Raw genomic sequence first — 19,034 nt, forward strand, 5'->3', positions numbered from 1 at the left:
ACCACCCCAACAACGAAATGCTGTTTCCCAAACTGGAAAAGTAGCCACTTTGAACTAAAAAAAATCCTTCAACAACATGGCTAAATAGTGTCACTTTCGGACCCAACTGCATCCAAATTTTAAGAACTGCAAACCCCAAGTCATGGTCAGAGGTTCAGTGCCATATGTCTTCCATTCCCCCACTCCGTGGCTCTCAGAATAAATTCTCTAATATAGAATAATAAAGTGAATAACGTTTATTCATGAGCTCGGCGACGGATTTTTCAATTTACTGATGAGGTTTACCCTAATTAGTACACGGAAGGCGACCATATTGGATTCGAAGCATGCATGCCTGAGGGCGGCGGAATTAACCGGGGGGGGGGGGGCACTTCCCCCCCCCCCCCCGATTTACCCAAGTGCCCCTTTTGTGGACATTGTTATGTGCCCCCTCAAGAAAAAAACAGCTGGGCGTAAAATTTCGGATTATTTGTTTCCAGTAACCATTTCCCAAAATGGTATAGGAAGTTCTGATATGAACGAGACATGAAAACCAATTCCAAAAACCCTTACAATGCGCCATGAAATTGCCGGTTTTGAAGAGCGCCCCCTATTTTGGACTTGAAGATGTTACCAGCATCCCCCTTTGTTTTGACTGTGAACGAAACAATCATACTTCGAGGGAACGAAGCAGTATTTCGAAGGAATTACATTTTCGTGGGAACAAATTTGAAGAGATGATCGGACAAATACAACCTTCCACTCAGCCGCCGCTAACTGGCATGTAGGCCTATGTTATGTAACAAGTAAAACAGGGCCAAAAAATAAATGCAATGCGAAATATTTTCTAATTGTATTAGGGGGTATCAAGGGCGTACTACAACAAAATAATTTCCAAATGTTCAGATACACCGACTTACCACGCAAGTTTTGCAAATTCGAAGGGGCCGCGGGGGTTTCTTGTCATGTTGTCGAGATAAAAAAAAAAAATAATCCGTAGTGAAGTGAACAATTATAGTACTTTAATCACATTCCTCTTCTGTTTTTTTTTTTTTTTTTTACTAAAAAATACACCTACTGGACGAGGGAAATTTTTAGGGGGGGGGGGGGTGGGCGTCGGCACTGGCAATTTTGTTGGGAGGGGCTATACGCCTTTGCGCCAACACCTCTCCCCAATCTACACCAGGTGATCCAATCCAGTCCCTGACGAAGAACGCACATTTTGGAACACTTTACGACCCAGAAAGCACTGTTTAATACTTTTTTTCTACCATTCTACCATGCACATGATTATCTGTACATGGAAAAGACCTACCAGGTCGCGGCTGGAATAAAGACTAGACATTATTTACATATATGAATATTTGAATTCGCCAACGTTGCCTCACATCTACCGCGCGTAGTACGTTCAATGTGATTGGCCAAACTCTGTCTGGAACACTACAGTATAATTACACTTTTTATTTAACATTTATCCTTTGAAGAATGTTACGTCCCATTTTGATTTTCACAATAGTTTTGTCAAAAACTGTTAAGATAATTTATCTAAAAAAATACAAATATAACAGGAAATGCCGCCCTTCTTTGTCTAATGATGTGCGGTTTTGGACCAATCACAACGCTTGTTATAGAATCAGAGCCACGCAGAAAATAAAATAGGCGCAAACATCTCTCCGACGGAGGTACCAGGTAACTTTGAATGTGCATTTCTTTTTGACAAAATGAGTAAACAATTTGTTGTGTTATTAAGCAAATGTTGAAACAGCGTTTACATGTCTTCATCTATTTTAAAGAAAATAATGAAATTAAATCATTACATTTCGAGAATTTGGTCATAAATATGTCGCAAATTTTCGTGCACCCTGCCGCCGTTTTCAACACACCCGAGTTTTTTATGCTTTGTTCTGCAGCGTGTAAATATTCTCAAAAAACAACGGAAATATCCCTTGTTAACACTGCTAAGTTAGATTAAACCAGTCTTAAATTACCCTGTTTCCAGATTGTGTCACATTTTGTGAGTTACTGCCGCGTTTTCATGCAGTATTTTTGCTGCAAATATTGGCCATTTCGGCTGAGAGGGGAGGTCGCGTCCATTCAAAATGGCGGCGCGGTGAACGTATTCGTCGCGTAGGGGTCGAATTAATAATGATCATTTTTCAGCACTCGTGTGGCCTTGTTCTATCAAATCACCGCAGATTGGCACACTTTCCATCACCTAGATCCTGTGTTTTTCTCACATCGGCTATGTTAACGTATCGGCATCATTCGTGGTGATTTGTGCGATCATTTTTGCAATCCTTACGGGCCCCTCAGACCACAATTTTACGGAGGGGTAAGTGGTGGTCCCTTTTTTTACATGGACACAATGCACAAGGCTACCCCGTGCGGTTTGCATGCACGCGTTTTGTATGGAAGCGTGGGCCATGTCCACTGTACCGTGGGGCCAGGAGTGAATGGAGTGTGCCAAAATGGGCTTTACCACTTTGGATTCGGAGCCCGGATCCATATACATCACATTGCATTGCATAGCTAATCCTTTCAATTTCAAAAGTACCGGGCAGGCGGGTTGTGGGAAAAGTTACAATGAGATGCAAGAAAAAATGGGTTAGCCCGGGGCAGTCCAACGAAATTGTTTCTAAATCTGTTTGCTGAATGTTTCTGTGCATAGGTCTATGTGTGCTGACTATAGGTTACCTATAGTGTACTATGAGTATCACGTTGATTTGTTACAATCAATTACAAATAATAATAGGCCTACAAACAACACCCTCCAACCCCCCTTACAAATGATGAGACCCTTGATAAGATACAAATGAAACGGTTGAAAGTATTGAAAAGAAGTAAACAATTAAAAAAATAAATAAATAATGTCCACTCTTCAACAAATTCTCTGTTTTCCCTTCACAGTGCACACATTCACAATTTATTATTTTTTTTTTTTGGGGGGGGGGGAGATTACGCTTCGAAAATGTAAATATGAAAGGAACTGCAACATGTTCCCCAATTTGCGAATGTACATTTACAGTAAAAGATAATCATTTTCAATATTTGTCGGCACATTCAATAATCTCAAAACATTACCAACAATTGGAAATGTGATTTGAATACATTTATTGACTATATGTTGAAATTGTTTGCTGATAAAAATATGTATTTCTACAATGGAGTTTAACTACAATGTAGTTTGGATGCTGGCGTAAAAATTATGATCAAGGTAATTATTTTGTTATCAGTGAAATATTAATCCCAATTTTGTTTTTTACAGAAATGTTTCCATTTGTTCAATGTAGTACTAGCAATGCTTAAAGATCCAAACTATCCTTTCATAAAGAAAACGTTATTCCATAAATATGTATAGCATCTCTTATTTAAAATTCACTATGTAAAATATGTCATTATCATGATTAAAAATGTCATTATCATGATTATTTCTGCAAAAGGATAGTCTTGGTTTTTTTTTGTTACTCTCCGATCACTAATTCATCCTATGCGCCCCCCCCCCCCAACCCCCCCCCCCCCAACTTCACAGGGGGAAAAGGTATACATACACAATTATACATATGTTCATCAACATGTAAATGTTGAATGTTGAGACAGATAATATTTTTTATATTTTTTTAATTGTAATCTTTAACAAGGGAAGTCCATTTAGTAAGAAAACTGCTTGTCCAAAGGAGCACTCACATTAAAATTACATGGAAATAAAAGAACACAAAGAAAATAAAATTGCAAAAGTAGACAAGACGTTTCATTCAAACTTTACACAAAACATACAATATGAGTAAAAAAACTAACAGGTGTGTGGAGAGAGCAATTAAAAAACACTTGCTGCACATTCATACAAAAAAAAGATCTGCATAGTAAAGAAAAAAGAAGATAAGGCCAAAAAAAAGAATAAGTCGGCCTCTGATCAGCGCGCGCGTCGATTTTAATCATGCGCGTCGACCTTTTTTTTTCTCCAAAATGTTCTGCGGTAGCTCCAACAGCGCCCTCTATTTCCGCACCTCCTCAATTTTTTTTACCAAAGAGCACCAAGGAATGGGAAATTGCACCAAGGCAAATGATCAAAAGCACCAAGGCAAATTATGGAGGACACCAATGAACATGAGGACACCAAAAAAGCAAAACAGTACCCCACCTTGTCTGTACAATCCAAGCTTGAAGAAAAAAAAGAAAGGAAATAAAAAAAAAAAAAGCCGCGTGGCCGCGTCAATTCCGGAACTTTGGTCTGACCAGAGACCAAATATTTTTTTTTTGTGCCTTATTCTTGATGCTGAACATTACATGGAGTCCCCCAACAGACCTAGTAAAAAATCAGGTTAGGATAAAACTCTGCAAAGATAAAAAAAAAAACAATAAAAGTAAAAAAAGCAAAATGTTACAGTATTCCCGAATTACACATTGAAATCCCACCACTACTTTCAAATGGTGGCCAGTTTCATGAAAAAGTAAGTGGCTTGAATTTAACTCGAAGTTCAGCTCTGTTGAAAGTTACTTTAAAGTTGGTCTCCATATGTGCTAATTTTCGAGTTTAACCAAAAACTTGGATTCTGTTTTTCAAATTGCTAGCATTGCAAAAGTTATTCGCTTTTGAATGATACATGGAACCAAAATATGTGCCTACGTTAATTTATAGAACACAGAAAATTTACTTTGGCAAACTTTGAATCAATCATGGCCCGACAATAATTTAGGCATATTGTTTTGTGATTGATGGGCGCAAAAGCAATTAAAAAAAAAAGAGTTTTTTAAGAGGGTTAAAAACTTCCAAAATAGGAAAAAGTAGCCTTTTCTCGTTTAAATGAAACATACAAAATAAATTGAACATTACTTTGGAGAAATAATATTGAAAATGTTTGAAGTTCTCGAGAAGACCTGTACATGTACAAGTAAATATAGATGACATCACCATATTTCTGTCTTGTACTTGCACTTATTCAGGGGATTATGACAGATATTTAAACAACTACGTTTCAATACATTCTTACAGGGGAGGCCTGATGCTTGGAAGAAAAGCTGTGTACATGACAGTGACCTGACACTAATTCACTTTGGAAAATATTCATTCTTTTTGTGTTATATCAGCAGCCTAAGCGCATCATGGAACAAGATGGCCGCCAACCTGTTTGGCCGCCACACTATGTAGTGGACAGCGGGAATAATGTGGAGAACTACCGACAAGCTAGGCAGGATGACGAAATGCAGCACAATGGCGTCTCCAGCTCGGAGGGAGTGGGCGAGGTAGGCTGAATAGCTGTTGCTCTGACCAAGAGATTGTGGCATCCAGGGTAGTCCGACGTACCATTGGTCCAACATCCCAATGATGCGACGTGTCATTGGTCTGACATGGTCCGATGAAACATAATAATGTGTACATAGATCCACTGGTTCAAGATACTGACCCTTACCCTGACCCTAATCCTATGGGGCGTATGACCAATGGGACGTCGTAGCAATGGTCGTCGGACCAATGGGACATATAGACCAATGAAACATATAGACCAATGGAACGTATAGACCAATATGCCGTCGGACCAATGGTATGTCAGACCAAGGGGACGTCGGACCAATTGGGCGTACAGACCAGTGGAATGTATAGACCAATGTGCCTTCGGACCAATGGGTCGTCGGACCAATGAGACGTCGGACCAATTGGGTCGTCGGACCAATGGGTCGTCGGACCAATGGGACGTTGGACCAGTGGGACATGCAAAGGACCCATAGCACCAAGACGATATGATGCACATAGACCAGTCAGCATTCCCAGGCTGTTCCCAGTTGGAACAACGTATGTTTCTAATAGGAACAGGCCATTTTCCAACTTGCGACGTTCCCGTAAGTGGCGATTATGCCCTCTAATATCCCCAATTTTGTGTCGGAAGCTCTTGAAAAGCAATAAAGTTGTATCTCGCTTGAGTATGCTCCGTGCAACAAGGTCGTATCTTGACGTCCATGGACTTTGTGTGTACATCCGGGTTAGTTCAAGTGAGATATTACCTTTTGACATTCTGAAACTCGCGCTTCATGTACGGCCCATTTTAGGAGATACGACCTTGTTGCACGGACACAACGTTATATGTCATCAGTCAAGGGCAAAATTCTATAATTGAAGTTTGCAATTCAATGTTGTTGCTTTGCAGAGGCCACGTGAGTTCCGCCCCTACATGGCAGGCTACGAACCTGAACCTAGTGGACAAGCCTTCAGCGACAACGAACCCCAATCCACTGTCAGGGAGAGCGACATTGCCGTGGTCAGTTACCAGGATCAACCCTTGCCTGCCACTCCAGGTGAGGAAAATGTCTGTCTTGGGAATTGAACCGGAATTTCAGTCAAGTACTCACAAGTTAATTACTCACAAGTTAAAGTCAACAAATTAATTCTAAAGTCAAGTTGTAAGCTATTCAAAATTATCTGACTAAGGATTTTGAAAAAAAAAAAAAATCAAGGCTGAGAGTGCATACAATAGTGATTCACCACACATACTGGAATTTGTATCCTTGTGGAGACATTTTTCGTTCTCGTGTAGGAAAGTTTTCGAGTTTGAAATTGAAGTTTCAAAATGCTCCTATTTTAACCAGAATTAATTTCCTGGGCTGAAATTTGGACTAAATATCCCTTTTCTAAAACTCTTCCATTTGCGACAGATCAACCTACCTTGGAAATTCCTAGTTTTTGAGTAAAATCCATATATCTATTTCGTGAAATTCTTGTGGAGACGTATTCATCTATAGAAATGTTCTTGTGGAGACGTATACAATCTTTTGTTCCCTATTGTGTGCATGTCTCCGTAAGGTAGTAAATTCCAGCACACCCTACCTATCACCCCCCCCCCCCCCCACACACACATACACACAAGTGTGCATTTGCCTGCAATCGGGGACCCCTATTGTCCCTCTTTTGTTTGTACTATAAGTTTTTAGGAATACCTCCCATATGATTTGTACACGAATCCAAATAGGGGATCTCTCGGGAATTGGGGACCCTATTGTTCTCAATTGTTCAACGTCCCCTATTGTATTGAATGCAGAAACAAACTCACATACACACAGGTTTGTTTATGGTGTAAATGGAGGATTTTCTATTGTTCCTCATCATCAATCTTTTGTTCATAAGTAGCTTTTGTGCAACAACTACCATTGGTTTTGTACACGTTTTGTAATCGAGGTCGTCCTCGATTTTACTCCAGTCCTCAATTATGATGTAAAGCTTCACGTGGGTGTCCTCAATTTACACCATAAACATGCACACACACACTGAGGCAAGAAAAAAATATATAGTCGGTCTCTGGTCAGCGCGCTACAACAACGCCCTCTTTTGCCGCACCGCCTCAAATTTTCGTAGGCAGCTCGATTGCAAATGATGGGGGGCACCAAGGCAATTGATGGAGGACAACAAGGAATATGAGGACACAAAAAACCAAAATAGTACCTACCTTGTCTGTACAATCTAAGCTTGAAAAAGTAAAAAAAAAAATCCCAAAAACGTATCGCCTCATCAATTCCGGAAATTTGGTCTGACCAGAGACCGACTATTTTTTGTTTTGGTCTGACTACAAAAGTTTGGAATTCATCCAATGCTGAAAGAACATGTACAACACTCTTGAAAAATGTGTGCCATGTGCAAACATATAGTCATTTTTTAGCTTCCCCAACCCTGACTGAAAAGTTCCCCCAACCTTAAAACTTGGTTAAAAGCCACCGGTTTGACTTTTTAAGTGAAAGTATATGTTGAATCCCATTCTGCCAGACAATGAAGCAGTCCCAGTGCAGCACCCCCTCACGCCGGACTCCAGCTTACCACCGGATTCCCCCGTTCTCCATCAAATGGAACCTCCCGCCCAGTCGGCGAGCCAATCCCTGCCGCAAGTGGTCCAGGTGTACAATCTGCCCGCACCACTGGAGACCAGGATAAGGGGTGCAGATGACACAGTGGATCATGCAAGTGGAGGGGATGTCCTGGCGATGATGGCTGAAGGAGGTCGTGGGTTGGCAGAGCAAGTGGGCCCAGGACCGTCAGGTGCTTCTACATCAGCAGCAGCAGCAGCAGCAGCAGCAGCAGAGCAAAACTTTGAAGGGAGGCGATCGACTAGGCTGTCGCAGCTGTCTCAACTCCCGAGCACTTCGGGGAAGTACTTTGGGGATGAAGATGAGTCATTGGGTAAGTGGTTGTGATGTTCTTCTTGTGTCAGCTACCATCTGAATCTATGGAAATTGGGAACTATGCTTGAAACCAGGACAAAAGATGCTGGCTGTTGGCCCGTCGGCAACCTCCATATGATGCTACAAATGCCCAAAAATGTCTGCTTTTTAGGCACAAAGGAGTCATATCAATGGAGTTTTATCTGCAAAAGGCCCATTGTTTCCTATATATTCACAGTTGAGAACAATTTCCTTGTAATCTTCCAACAATGAAGTTATCAGTTTGTAAGGAATGCTGACGACTTCATGGCAGGAAGATTCCTCTGATGTTGTCCAGAATCCTGCAACTGATACTCGTTAAAACGGGCCTATTGTGCATAAACTGTTCACAACTTAACCCAGATATTGCATGAGATGACTCCTAAGTGGCACTTGAAAGCATCTCAAATACCAGCTTGGCATGTTGCAGCTGCTTCTACACATCATTATTATGATCTCCCACTTTTGGCAGACGATGTCGGCAATCTGTTGGATGAGGAGGAATTCCTGAAGCAAGGAGCTCTCCAGACCATCTCTGATAACCCTGTCATCTCCAGGGCCAGGGCCAGCCTCCCGAGTCAGCTGCAGATCTTCAAGGTGGACAACAACCAAGTTGGTAAGAACTGCAGATCAGAAAAAACAGTTCAGTTTCCTGCAGCTGATTTCACAAAACTTCTTTTTCTTCTTTGGGGATGAAGATGAGTCACAACCTCTTCCTTATAAGTGCTGCCTTCATATGGTTGAACAAAAATGCACTGCGTTGGGCGCATGCATTGTCTAAAGACAACAGAAACTTGTACTCAGGTACAGTACTGTATAGTGCAAGTAAAAAATCTGTTGGTGAGGTAGCTTCAGGCAGAGGTCCCTCAGCGCAGATTTGAAGACGTTGAGGGATGGGTATGCAGCAGGATCAACTGGGAGGTTTTTCCCGTTACGGATGGTACGTGGGATGGTGAATAGATTGTGTAGATGGTGAATGAGTTACAAAAAGCATAATAATGAGTTATGAAAAGCACAATATTACTTGCACAACATTTCAGTAATGACACATCTCAGGAAAGTTTTATGCGTGTATGAATGATACACAATAAATTATGGTGTGACTCGTAACCAGCCATTTTAACCAGTTCACGTCGGATGACGTTTATACATGCAAAGGTTTTGAGGTATTGGAACGGATGGCAGATAAACGTGCAACGAGCGAGGCCGGAAATATCTGTCTGCGACCTGCTTGAAGTGAGCGAGGCAGGAAACATCGGGGTGTGCTACCCGCAGATGACGGCCTGAACCCGTCTTGCATTGAGGTTCTGAAAAACGATCCCGCGCCTGGGTCCGGTCAATGTCAAAATAATCCCTGCGCGAACTGCTTAAGTGACGTAAAGTAAGGACGTAATGGACTATTTTACTAGAGGGGGTACTGGTATTGATATGCTCACGATGCATATGCGATGTATGCGTAGGACACCCTTTTTGGACACCGATGCATGCAGCGATCACGGGCCGTGCGAATCCACTTTTCACTTCACACTCTGCCAACCGCAGTACAGGAAGTCAATGCAAATGCGTGATTTGTTGAATGCCGACTTGCGCAAAGGATTTTGTAATGCTTTTTATGGAAAGGGACCGACAGTAACACGACGACTTGAGCGAAATGGCGGCTTATAAAAGCCGACTTAAATAAAAAACTTCAATGGAAATGCATTACGGACAATCGGGACTTTAGTCAGACGGCCGACTTGAGCGATTTGACGAGTTGTACAATGTTGGTTTAGCCGGAGTTTACTATAGATTAACTGCAAGTTGTTTTTTTTGCACTCTGAATATTTTAGGAGTATTTGCCAAGCGATCCATCCCCAAGCGAACCCAGTTTGGGCCTTTGGAAGGCAAGCATATCCGGGCAGAGTTTCTGCCTAAAGGGTCCATGAAGTGGCTGGTGAGTTTGGATATTTGTATTTTAAATGATCTGTTGACCAAAATTTATGCGACATTATTATATGAAATTCAAACTGGGCTGCGACTAGAAACTACAATCTGAAAGGTGAAGATGGTGAATGAGTTGCCAAGAATGTGCCAACAGAAGTCTAGATCTGCAGCTGACTTTGGAGGCTGCCACTGGCATACCATAAAGTGATACCATAAAGGCATCACTTTCGTGTCTTCGATCTGCTGATCAAGACCTACTTTGGGAATCACGGGTGCGTACGTCATGGGGACACAGATCTTTCCAGTCTTGCGAAGCAAACTTTTGGGATGGGTTGTCACACTCTTTCAGAAATGCTTCCACAACTTCTTGCTTTAAATTGGCTCTGTAGACCTATTTGTTCTCAGAGGCAACGTCCACATAAATTGTGAATTTATGTTTGGACTCTATAATTGTACTAGCTTTACAAGTCTTCATTATCATTATCACCATGAAAGATGGAAAGAATCAGATATTTTCTGAATACAAAATGACAAATGACTGCATGCATTACAATAATGTTGAACAAGGAAACTGACTGAACCTACATCCTCTGGATTACCTTACCCATGCTGCGCTGTGCCAACTGAGCTTTTTTTGCGCTTTGTCACCTGTGGGCGTTTCATAATTCGTAATGTCTTTATGCAAGGGTGTCAGAGGTCATAAGGCCATATACACGTATTTACCGTGCAGCAGGGGTTAGCACCCAAAGTCATGATGCTTGCTACATTAGAAAATAGCAAACAGAAATCACTGTAACAGCTGAAATTTGACTGTAAAACGTTTCGTGTCTAATTTAAAAATCTGGAAGACTCATAACCTACACAAGGTTATAATAACAATGGGGAAGGTTCTCTTTACTCATTTTCTTTTGTCCGTGCCACCTCGTTCAGGTCAAGCAAGATGGCATGGATGCCTACTTGGACTGCAGCGACGAACAGGAGAGCAACTGGATGGGCTTCATCCGGCCAGCCAAGCGCTACAGCGAGCAGAACCTGATTGCTTTCCAGATGGAGAACGCCATGTACTTTGCTACCATCAAGACAGTGGAAGCCAAGTCGGAGCTGAAGGTGTGGTACGCCAAGTCTTACGCCGAGCTGATTGGGGAGAAGGTGCTGGAGATCACAGCAGAGGAGGCAGCAGGTAGGAGACCCCTCATCAATGGGGAGTATGAAAGGGGGCATGCCCAGTACAAGCTTCTACTAAGTGAAAGAATACAACTTCCAAAAACCCTTTTTGGTTGGGGGAAGGAAAAGGGGCATTATCAGTATTTTTTAACAATTATATTTTGCTGAAATTGCATCATGGGCATCAAGCACGGCATGAAATACCATGTTGACTTGCATGGCTTGCATCGTGGAACTTTAAAAAAAATATCTAATTAATTTAGGGCCGAGTCAATTCGAATAATTGAATATTCGAATATTCGACCTTCCAATCGATCGAATATTCGAATATTCGGTTATTTGGCCATTCCTAATTCCCTCAAAAGCAAAAATATGCCATACATGTACATGTAGTCAACGTACGTGAGCACGTCAGCATGCTATGCATGATTTCTTCACAGGTAAGTCAGGTATTTGACAATAATCAGTTGTTCTTCAGTCGTCAGTAATTTAAAGATTAACAATAACCAGAGAAGCTAGAGTGAAGGATTCCTTGTTTGCATGGGGGACGTATTAAGCCGTGAACCCCAAACACGGCGGGTGGCGTCAGCTATTGTGACTCTCCGACCCTTAACTCCGAGCATATCTATTACTGGAAGCTTCTTGAAGTCTACAAAACGGTGTACTTCCTAGTCACAGTATTGAGGATAAAAAAATCACTTATATAATAATAACTCGCACTTTTGTCACCAAGAATTGAGGAAATGATTTTATATCATTTTAAATAAACTTATTCTCAACAACCAAAAACTCCAAGAAAAAAACCTATGATATTTAATGTCTTTATTCAATGAAATATGGGTCTTTGAATTGTAAATGCATATTTAAGTTTATGCAAATAATGGGCGTGGGCGCGGCATACACACGCCCCAGCTTGACACGTGCAAAGCAGTATTTCCTTGTTTGCCCACACGGGATGTATTATAAGCTGTGTACCCAAAACACGAAGGGTGACATTTCAGCAAAAACAAATAAAATCGCCAGCCGAGCTCCGGCGGGCGCATTGTTGGCGGGCTAATTAGGGCACAGGTGCGCTGACCCGGTTCTTTTGTCTGGCTAAGTGCGTGCTCTGGAGATAATTTTCTAACAAATAGGCCACTAAAAGGTTTGGATATTCCAACTTGCAACATTTTGATACATTTTGTCTAGCTGTGGTTTTCTATGCTGGGAATCAGGGGTACGGTGCGGTGAGTTGACCGCAAAGTCTGTCTGGCGAAATAAATGAGAGCTCTTTTGAGTTTGAAATCCTTTCTGTTGTCTGCCCTTTTTCTTGCGTTTTGCTCGACTTGGAGGACATAAGCCAGAGGTTCCCGCTATTATTACTGAAAGTATAATTGCTGAACTAGTTTTTGAAGTGTTTATGTATGTTTTATTTGTGCAAATATTGGGTGCAATTAGCAGACTAACCCAGCGAACAAAGCTGACGGACAGCGAACGAAAATGTGTTCGATAAAAGGGTGCTCTGATCAGTTGAGAGAACTAGATTATTTTGTACATGTACATGTACATGTATATAATTACGGAGGCATTGAGGCGAACATCTAACAGCCATAATAAATTTACCCCTAAAAGTAAACAAGAAATTCTTTTAGAAAAATCCCAGAGTCCGTAACGTAAATGAACCAAGGTTTTCAAAACGTTTTAATGTAATGTTGGGGTTCATGACAAGTTTTATACAACACCGCCACGTGCTGTGGGCAGCATACTGCGTGCAAGGCGATTCCCTATAACCACGTGCATTCGACACGATTGAACAGGCGAAGGAAAACTTTGGGGGGAATTGGCTTCGCTGTATCAGTGTGATGTACCGCTTCTTGTGCGACCCTGTGCGAGCAGTACGTCCTCAAAATAAGTACATGAAAACGGAAAATACAAAGGCCCACACAGAAAAAAGAAATCAAGTTCTTTGCATGAGATTGCAGAGGTCTTCTACATCGATCGATGTTGGCATGCCATTTTCACGATGTCAATAGCCGATCCAGTAAGCCCCTCCCACTGCGCACGTGGGCAAATTAACACGTGCTCCTCTCCAATGCCACGCTGCATTTTCCTATGCTGCACACATGTACATGTAACACCAACGCGCGGGGAAACTTGCCAGGATCGCATCGGGGAAAACAGCGGCAATTTTCTTTTGAAAATAGGGATTGTAAGTAGGACAACAACAAACAAAAATATGGACAACGGAAACGTTACTACTCATGCTAGAAGTTTGATATGAAAAGGTGTCAGAAAGTGTTTTGTGAAGACATGAAAGACAAAATGTCTTGTTTATCTTGTCGGAAGCATCAGCGATTGGTGTTGCAGTCCGGCGTTAAAAAAATGGGTTGGCTTTACTGCAAGCACTCCCAAAACAGAATTAATATATGTATGGCATTATTGCTTGGCATATATACAAGCTACTTTCATGTTTTGTTTTTGCAGCAACTTGAAACTTAACTTTGAGAATACACTTTTGTTGTTAAAAAAAAGTTTTTTCTAACTTTTTATTTCATTGCATATCACCACCGAATATTCTTATTCGAAAATAAATATTCGAATATTTGATTATCGATCGAATATTCGAATATTCGAATATTCGGCACAGCCCTACTAATTATGAGAGCAAATTGAAAACCTTTTATTTATTTATTTTTTTTTTTTGTCCCAGCAGAGCTCCAAGACAAAGAAAATTCCTGGCCCTGCTTTGAGTGCAGCCGCAAATTCCGCACATCGGACCTCCTTCAGAAACATTTGGCAACCCACGATGCTGTGCACAGTCGGCCATCCCGGGGCCGGACCAGGGGCCGGCGAGGCCGCCCTCGCAAGTACCCCGAGGGATACCAGCGGAAGCAGATGGTGGCCCAGGCTAAGCTGCGGCAGTCCCGTCGCATCCAGCGCAAAAAGCCTGAGCAGTACCACTGCAACATGTGCCCCAAGGCCTTTCCACGGCTGTACAGTCTCCAACGCCACATGGTCATGCACTCAGGTGAAAAGAACTTTACCTGCAATGTTTGCAACAAGACCTTTGCCCACATCTATAACCGCACGCGTCACTTGCGGCGTCACGAAGAGAAGGGTGAGTACCCTGGCATGCCGCTGAGCAAGCAGTCGGTACAGTCAAGCTGGGGCTGTGACAGCTGCGATTTGGAGTTTGAGAGTGAAGAGCTCTTGAACCTGCATGAGCTAACACACTCGCCATTGCTGACTGACCCAGAGTGGGACGAAGGGGAAGAAGGTCCCATGGCAGTGGCAGCGCGTCTTTTGGTAGATGCCTCTGCGATAGTTGGAAACAACCCATCAGGAGAAGGTACCTCTGCACAGCCATTTGATCTCCAGGCCCCATCAGCTGTGCCTGTCCACATCCATATTTCAGGGCAGCCATCAGCCAGTCCGAATTCCCAAGCACCTGGTGGAATTACCCCCATAGTCCAACCTCCTGCTCAGGCATCCAACCAACCGAGATCAACAGCTCAGCAGACTCTCCAGCTGCCGACATCTGCTCAACAGACGACTATGTCTGTGTCCTATCCTCAAGCCCCCAACCAGCCAACTATTCAGGGACTAGCCCCACAGGTTTCGGCGCCACCTCAGTATCCATCACATAATCAGGTTGCTACTATGCCTCAGGCACCCACACAGCCCCAGACCCAGTCCAGGTCCCAAGCCCAACAACTGGCATCAGGAAATCTCCCCGGGTCCGGTGGGATTTTTCAAGGTGATGGCTCTGCAGGATCCAACCAAGCTGGACAAAGTCAGGAAGTAAACCTGGTCCCTGAGAGCCCTCTGTGCTGCCCAGAGTGCAATGAAACCTTCCAAAGTAGAAAATTCCTGGCTCTCCATGCATCTGGTCATGGAAAGAATCGCCCTAATGTGGAGAAGCAACCACCTATTCACCGGTGTGGGCAGTGCAGCAAGGTCTTCAAGGACAAGGCAAAATTTGAGCGACATCTCAACGTCCACTCTAGTGATGCTGTCAAGCCACTGCAGTGTAATATCTGCTTTAAGCGCTTCATGAGCAACTCGGCCATTGCCTGCCACATGAAGGTCCACACAGTGCAGAAGTACTACAAGTGTCCCTTCTGTGAAGAGGGCTTTGACAGAATGGAGTTGCTGCGCAGCCATGTGCCCTACCACACTGTCAACGGCCTCTACACTTGCCCTCATTGTAACAAGCAGTTCAGAGATTACCCCCAGATCCGGAAGCATATCCGGGGCTTCCACTCCCAGAAGGAGTTCCCCTGCCCACACTGCGAACGGATCTTTCCCAGGCCTGATAAGCTCAAGCTTCACATGCTACGCCACTCAGATCACAAGGACTTTTTGTGTGCCAATTGTGGCAAGCAGTTCAAGCGCAAGGACAAACTGAAGGAACATATGCATCGGATGCACAACCCAAAGCGGGAGGCGGCAAACCTGACCATGGGCAAGCAGCCTAAGAAGACACCCTTCAAGCCTAAGTTTGCCCCAACAGACATCAACGCTTTCACCTTTAAATGCCGCTTGTGTTCCATAGGGTTCAAGAGGCGTGGGATGCTGGTCAACCACCTCGCCAAACAGCATCCTGAGACACCACCAGAGTCTGTGCCCGAGCTAAACCTGCCCATTGTGAAGCCCAACCGCAACTATTTCTGTGCTTACTGCGAGAAGATTTACAAGAGCAGCAGTAAACGGAAGATCCACATCTTGAAGAATCACCCAGGGGCAACAGTTCCACCGAGTCTGCGGAAGACCAAGGGTGATCCCAACAGTCCCCTAGGGGACCCCCACACAGCACCTGCGGGTACAACCACGACCCACTACTTTGCTTGTGCCCACTGTCCACGTCAGTACAGCACCAAAGCCAAGATGATGGATCATGTACGGAAAAAGCACATGGATCCGGTGCCGCAGACCATGACATCCACTACTCCTGCCACAGTGACTGTCCTACAGCAGCCAGATGGTCAGTTGTATCAGGACGGTCAGCAGGTTACCCAGATAGCTGTTGTGGCCCATGTCCAGGATGGCATGCCTGATACAGTCTACATCCAAGAAGCTCCAGACTTCCCGCACAGTAGCGAGGTCCAAACCATCACGCCAGTTGCACTCACCAATAACATCACGGGACAAACCAACCAGCCAATCCTATCTTCACTTCATGGCCAAGCTGCCCAGGTCATTGCAACGATTGCTGCAGCAGCTCAAGAAGCCGCCCAGCAACAACAGCAGCAGCAGCAGCAGCAGCAGCAGCAGCAGACCAATCAGGATCCGCAGATCATTCGTCAGCCAGAGCAACTGATCCGTTACATTGACACCAGCAATGCCACCCCTGTCCAGACAGAGCCAGTCCAAGCAGCTGATCTCCTGACTCAAGCCATGTCTGAGCTATCTCAGTCCATCGAGTTCCGTCAGCAGCCAGTTGGTGACTATCAGCAGCTTACCCAGCGCATTATCCAGCAAGTTCAACCTGGCGGGATCCAGCTTCAGCCCCAGACCATCCAAGTCTCCCAGATCCCCGTCTCTCAGATACCCGTTTCTCAGATCTCAGCCACACAGATTCCTGTCACCCAGATCCCTGTCTCCCACATAACGCAGGCAGGCATCGCTGTGACGCAGATACCCATCACATACGTCACACAGACCACGACATCGAGTGGCGGTATCACAACGACACAGCCCGTGGTTGATGTCAGCCAGCTACGCCAGACGGACTCTCCATACCAACCCCAGCTTCTAAGTTTGCAGAATAGCACACAGCCAATGAGTTCTCCTACCACAATACAGAGCCAGCCGCAAGACCAACAACAGCAGCAGCAGCAGCAACAACAGCAACAACAGCAACAACAGCAACAACAGCAGCAAACAGTATTCATTCCTCGCTCTTGGGCAAATTATACCCCTCAGTATCGTTAAACTACAGTTTTGATTCATTCATAGAAATGAAGGAAGCAGTAGGGCTGTATTAACTTGTAAAGCAAATTGTTTTCGTAGTTGGCAGTTGATAAATCTCAGCCTTAACCCTAAAACCCTCCCAGACACTTCAAAAGTCTCACGCCCTCGATGAGGGTTTGCGTAGTGTATACGCACAGCATTTTGTGAACAGTTTTGAAAGCCAATGTCGAGTCTAGGTTTTATTTCATCTCTATACCCGTTGTTTTACAAAAAACATGGCATCAAACTTGACCAATCAACAGCTTTACACATTTCTGATCGAAATGATGTCACAGTTTTGTAAAGTTGACTCCGATTGGCTGGCGCGCGGGGTCGCATAAATTTGCATGCTTAGATTCATAAGATGTTGGACCCGAAACAGAGGGAGCTCCGTTGGACAACGGGTGATGCTCAGAAAGTTTCTGAAAGGTTCACTGAACCTGCCAGACACTTTTGTTTAAAATCATGTGCTAGGTTTGGAGGATTTTGATGATTAACCCTGACCATTCCAGACACTTGATACCCCAAAAGATGTCATTTGATTACTTTATTATTTATTGGTAGCTTTTCTCGGTGCCAGGAGGGTCTGTGTGCGCTTATCCTAGCAGAATTTTAGAGTTTGGGTAACATTTTTAATTCACCTTGAAGCCACTTCACTTGAAATGGAAATCAATTTTTAATTTTCTTTTTATTTTGTACATTGTATTTTGAAATGTGCTTTTTTGGGGAATGTCAGTGTCAAAAAAAAAAAAGAAGTAAAAAGTAATTGGTTTTATTTTGAGTAATTATTTCATGCTTGAGCATTTTTAGCCTCTTGTGCACGGAGTCCGTATCTTGTGTAAACAATTATAGTTAGAAAGGGATCACCTTAAAAATTCATTTGTAAGTACAAAATGTAGCCCCTTTCCATTTCCATCGTTTGTTTCACTTTTCTGTGAAATTTGAGCCGTTGCGTAATAGTTATATACATGTACCTTCTTTGCATTGTTTGTATATAAATGTCATTGTAAATTACATACACAAGGAAGGAATGCTAAATTTAACAAGTGTTAAAGGGAATATACAACATTTGCAAACATCGAAAAATAACCATGTTTTTACGAAATACCTTACTAGTATGTTGGTAAATGACAGTCTCAAGCATCTTGTAAAAGTATGGCACCTGGTGTGAAGTCATTTTCAAGAAAATGGTATTTTTGTAAACATTTCCAACAGTGGTCGGCCGACCAGCGTTGGAAAAACCTAACTATTTTTCAACTACTGCTCCAAATTAACCATTTTTTCAGTCCAAATTGTGTTTGCTATTGGTTACATGTTCATGAAAGGGTGCAGGCCAGCTAGACTGGTTCCATTGCCTTACAATTTTCAATCATCTATACATTGATCCATTTTATCTTTTGTGGAGTCAGGGAACCAGACTACTTGAACATTTTTTTTCTTGGTTTTTCCAACCTTTTCGAACACAAAACTTCAAAAGTGTCAGTGTAACAATATTTGATCTATTATACTAACCTCTCAAATAGTTCATTTCTGAAAATTACAGCAAAAGCCAATGATGTACATTCCCTTTAACTCCAGGATCAACCCTTATAGGTAACCCAGAAAACCTTGTCAGGGTAAACGCCTGTTTAACTTCGCAATCTCTCCCAATACTGGAAACAAGTTATTAATGAATTACATGTTGTATAATAGTGGAATCGATGTATATGAAAATCACATCAAATGTGATTGGAATGGGGCCAATCAGTTCTGCAGAGAACCCGATGCTATGGTTTGGCACAGTGAATGTGTGTTGCATCCCGATGTTGTTATTTGTAAAAAGAGTTTGACGTTTGATGAACAATGTGTACATGTATTTA

General features: G+C 43.0%; 1 protein-coding gene across 5 annotated transcripts; it reads left to right on the forward strand.

The window, feature by feature from the left end:
- The first annotated feature begins 1,586 nt into the window (after window positions 1-1,586).
- LOC119735571 (PR domain zinc finger protein 10-like) lies at window positions 1,587-17,927 on the forward strand. 5 transcript variants are annotated; one of them, XM_038209331.1, is made up of 8 exons: window positions 1,587-1,668; window positions 5,065-5,220; window positions 6,120-6,267; window positions 7,727-8,137; window positions 8,630-8,773; window positions 9,987-10,090; window positions 11,011-11,260; window positions 13,934-17,927. In XM_038209331.1, the coding sequence occupies exons 2-8, from the start codon at window positions 5,080-5,082 to the stop codon at window positions 17,155-17,157; spliced, it is 4,422 nt and encodes a 1,473-aa protein (XP_038065259.1). In that variant the 5' UTR covers window positions 1,587-1,668; window positions 5,065-5,079; the 3' UTR covers window positions 17,158-17,927. The 5 variants fall into 5 exon arrangements, with proteins under 5 accessions (XP_038065259.1, XP_038065260.1, XP_038065256.1 ...); XM_038209332.1 differs by having other exon boundaries at window positions 1,601-1,668; window positions 5,068-5,220; XM_038209328.1 differs by lacking the exon at window positions 1,587-1,668 and adding an exon at window positions 2,406-2,583.
- The last annotated feature ends 1,107 nt before the right edge of the window (window positions 17,928-19,034 follow it).

This window comes from Patiria miniata, unplaced genomic scaffold (assembly GCF_015706575.1).
Source record: "Patiria miniata isolate m_02_andy unplaced genomic scaffold, ASM1570657v1 HiC_scaffold_29, whole genome shotgun sequence".
NCBI classification, from domain to species: domain Eukaryota; kingdom Metazoa; phylum Echinodermata; class Asteroidea; order Valvatida; family Asterinidae; genus Patiria; species Patiria miniata.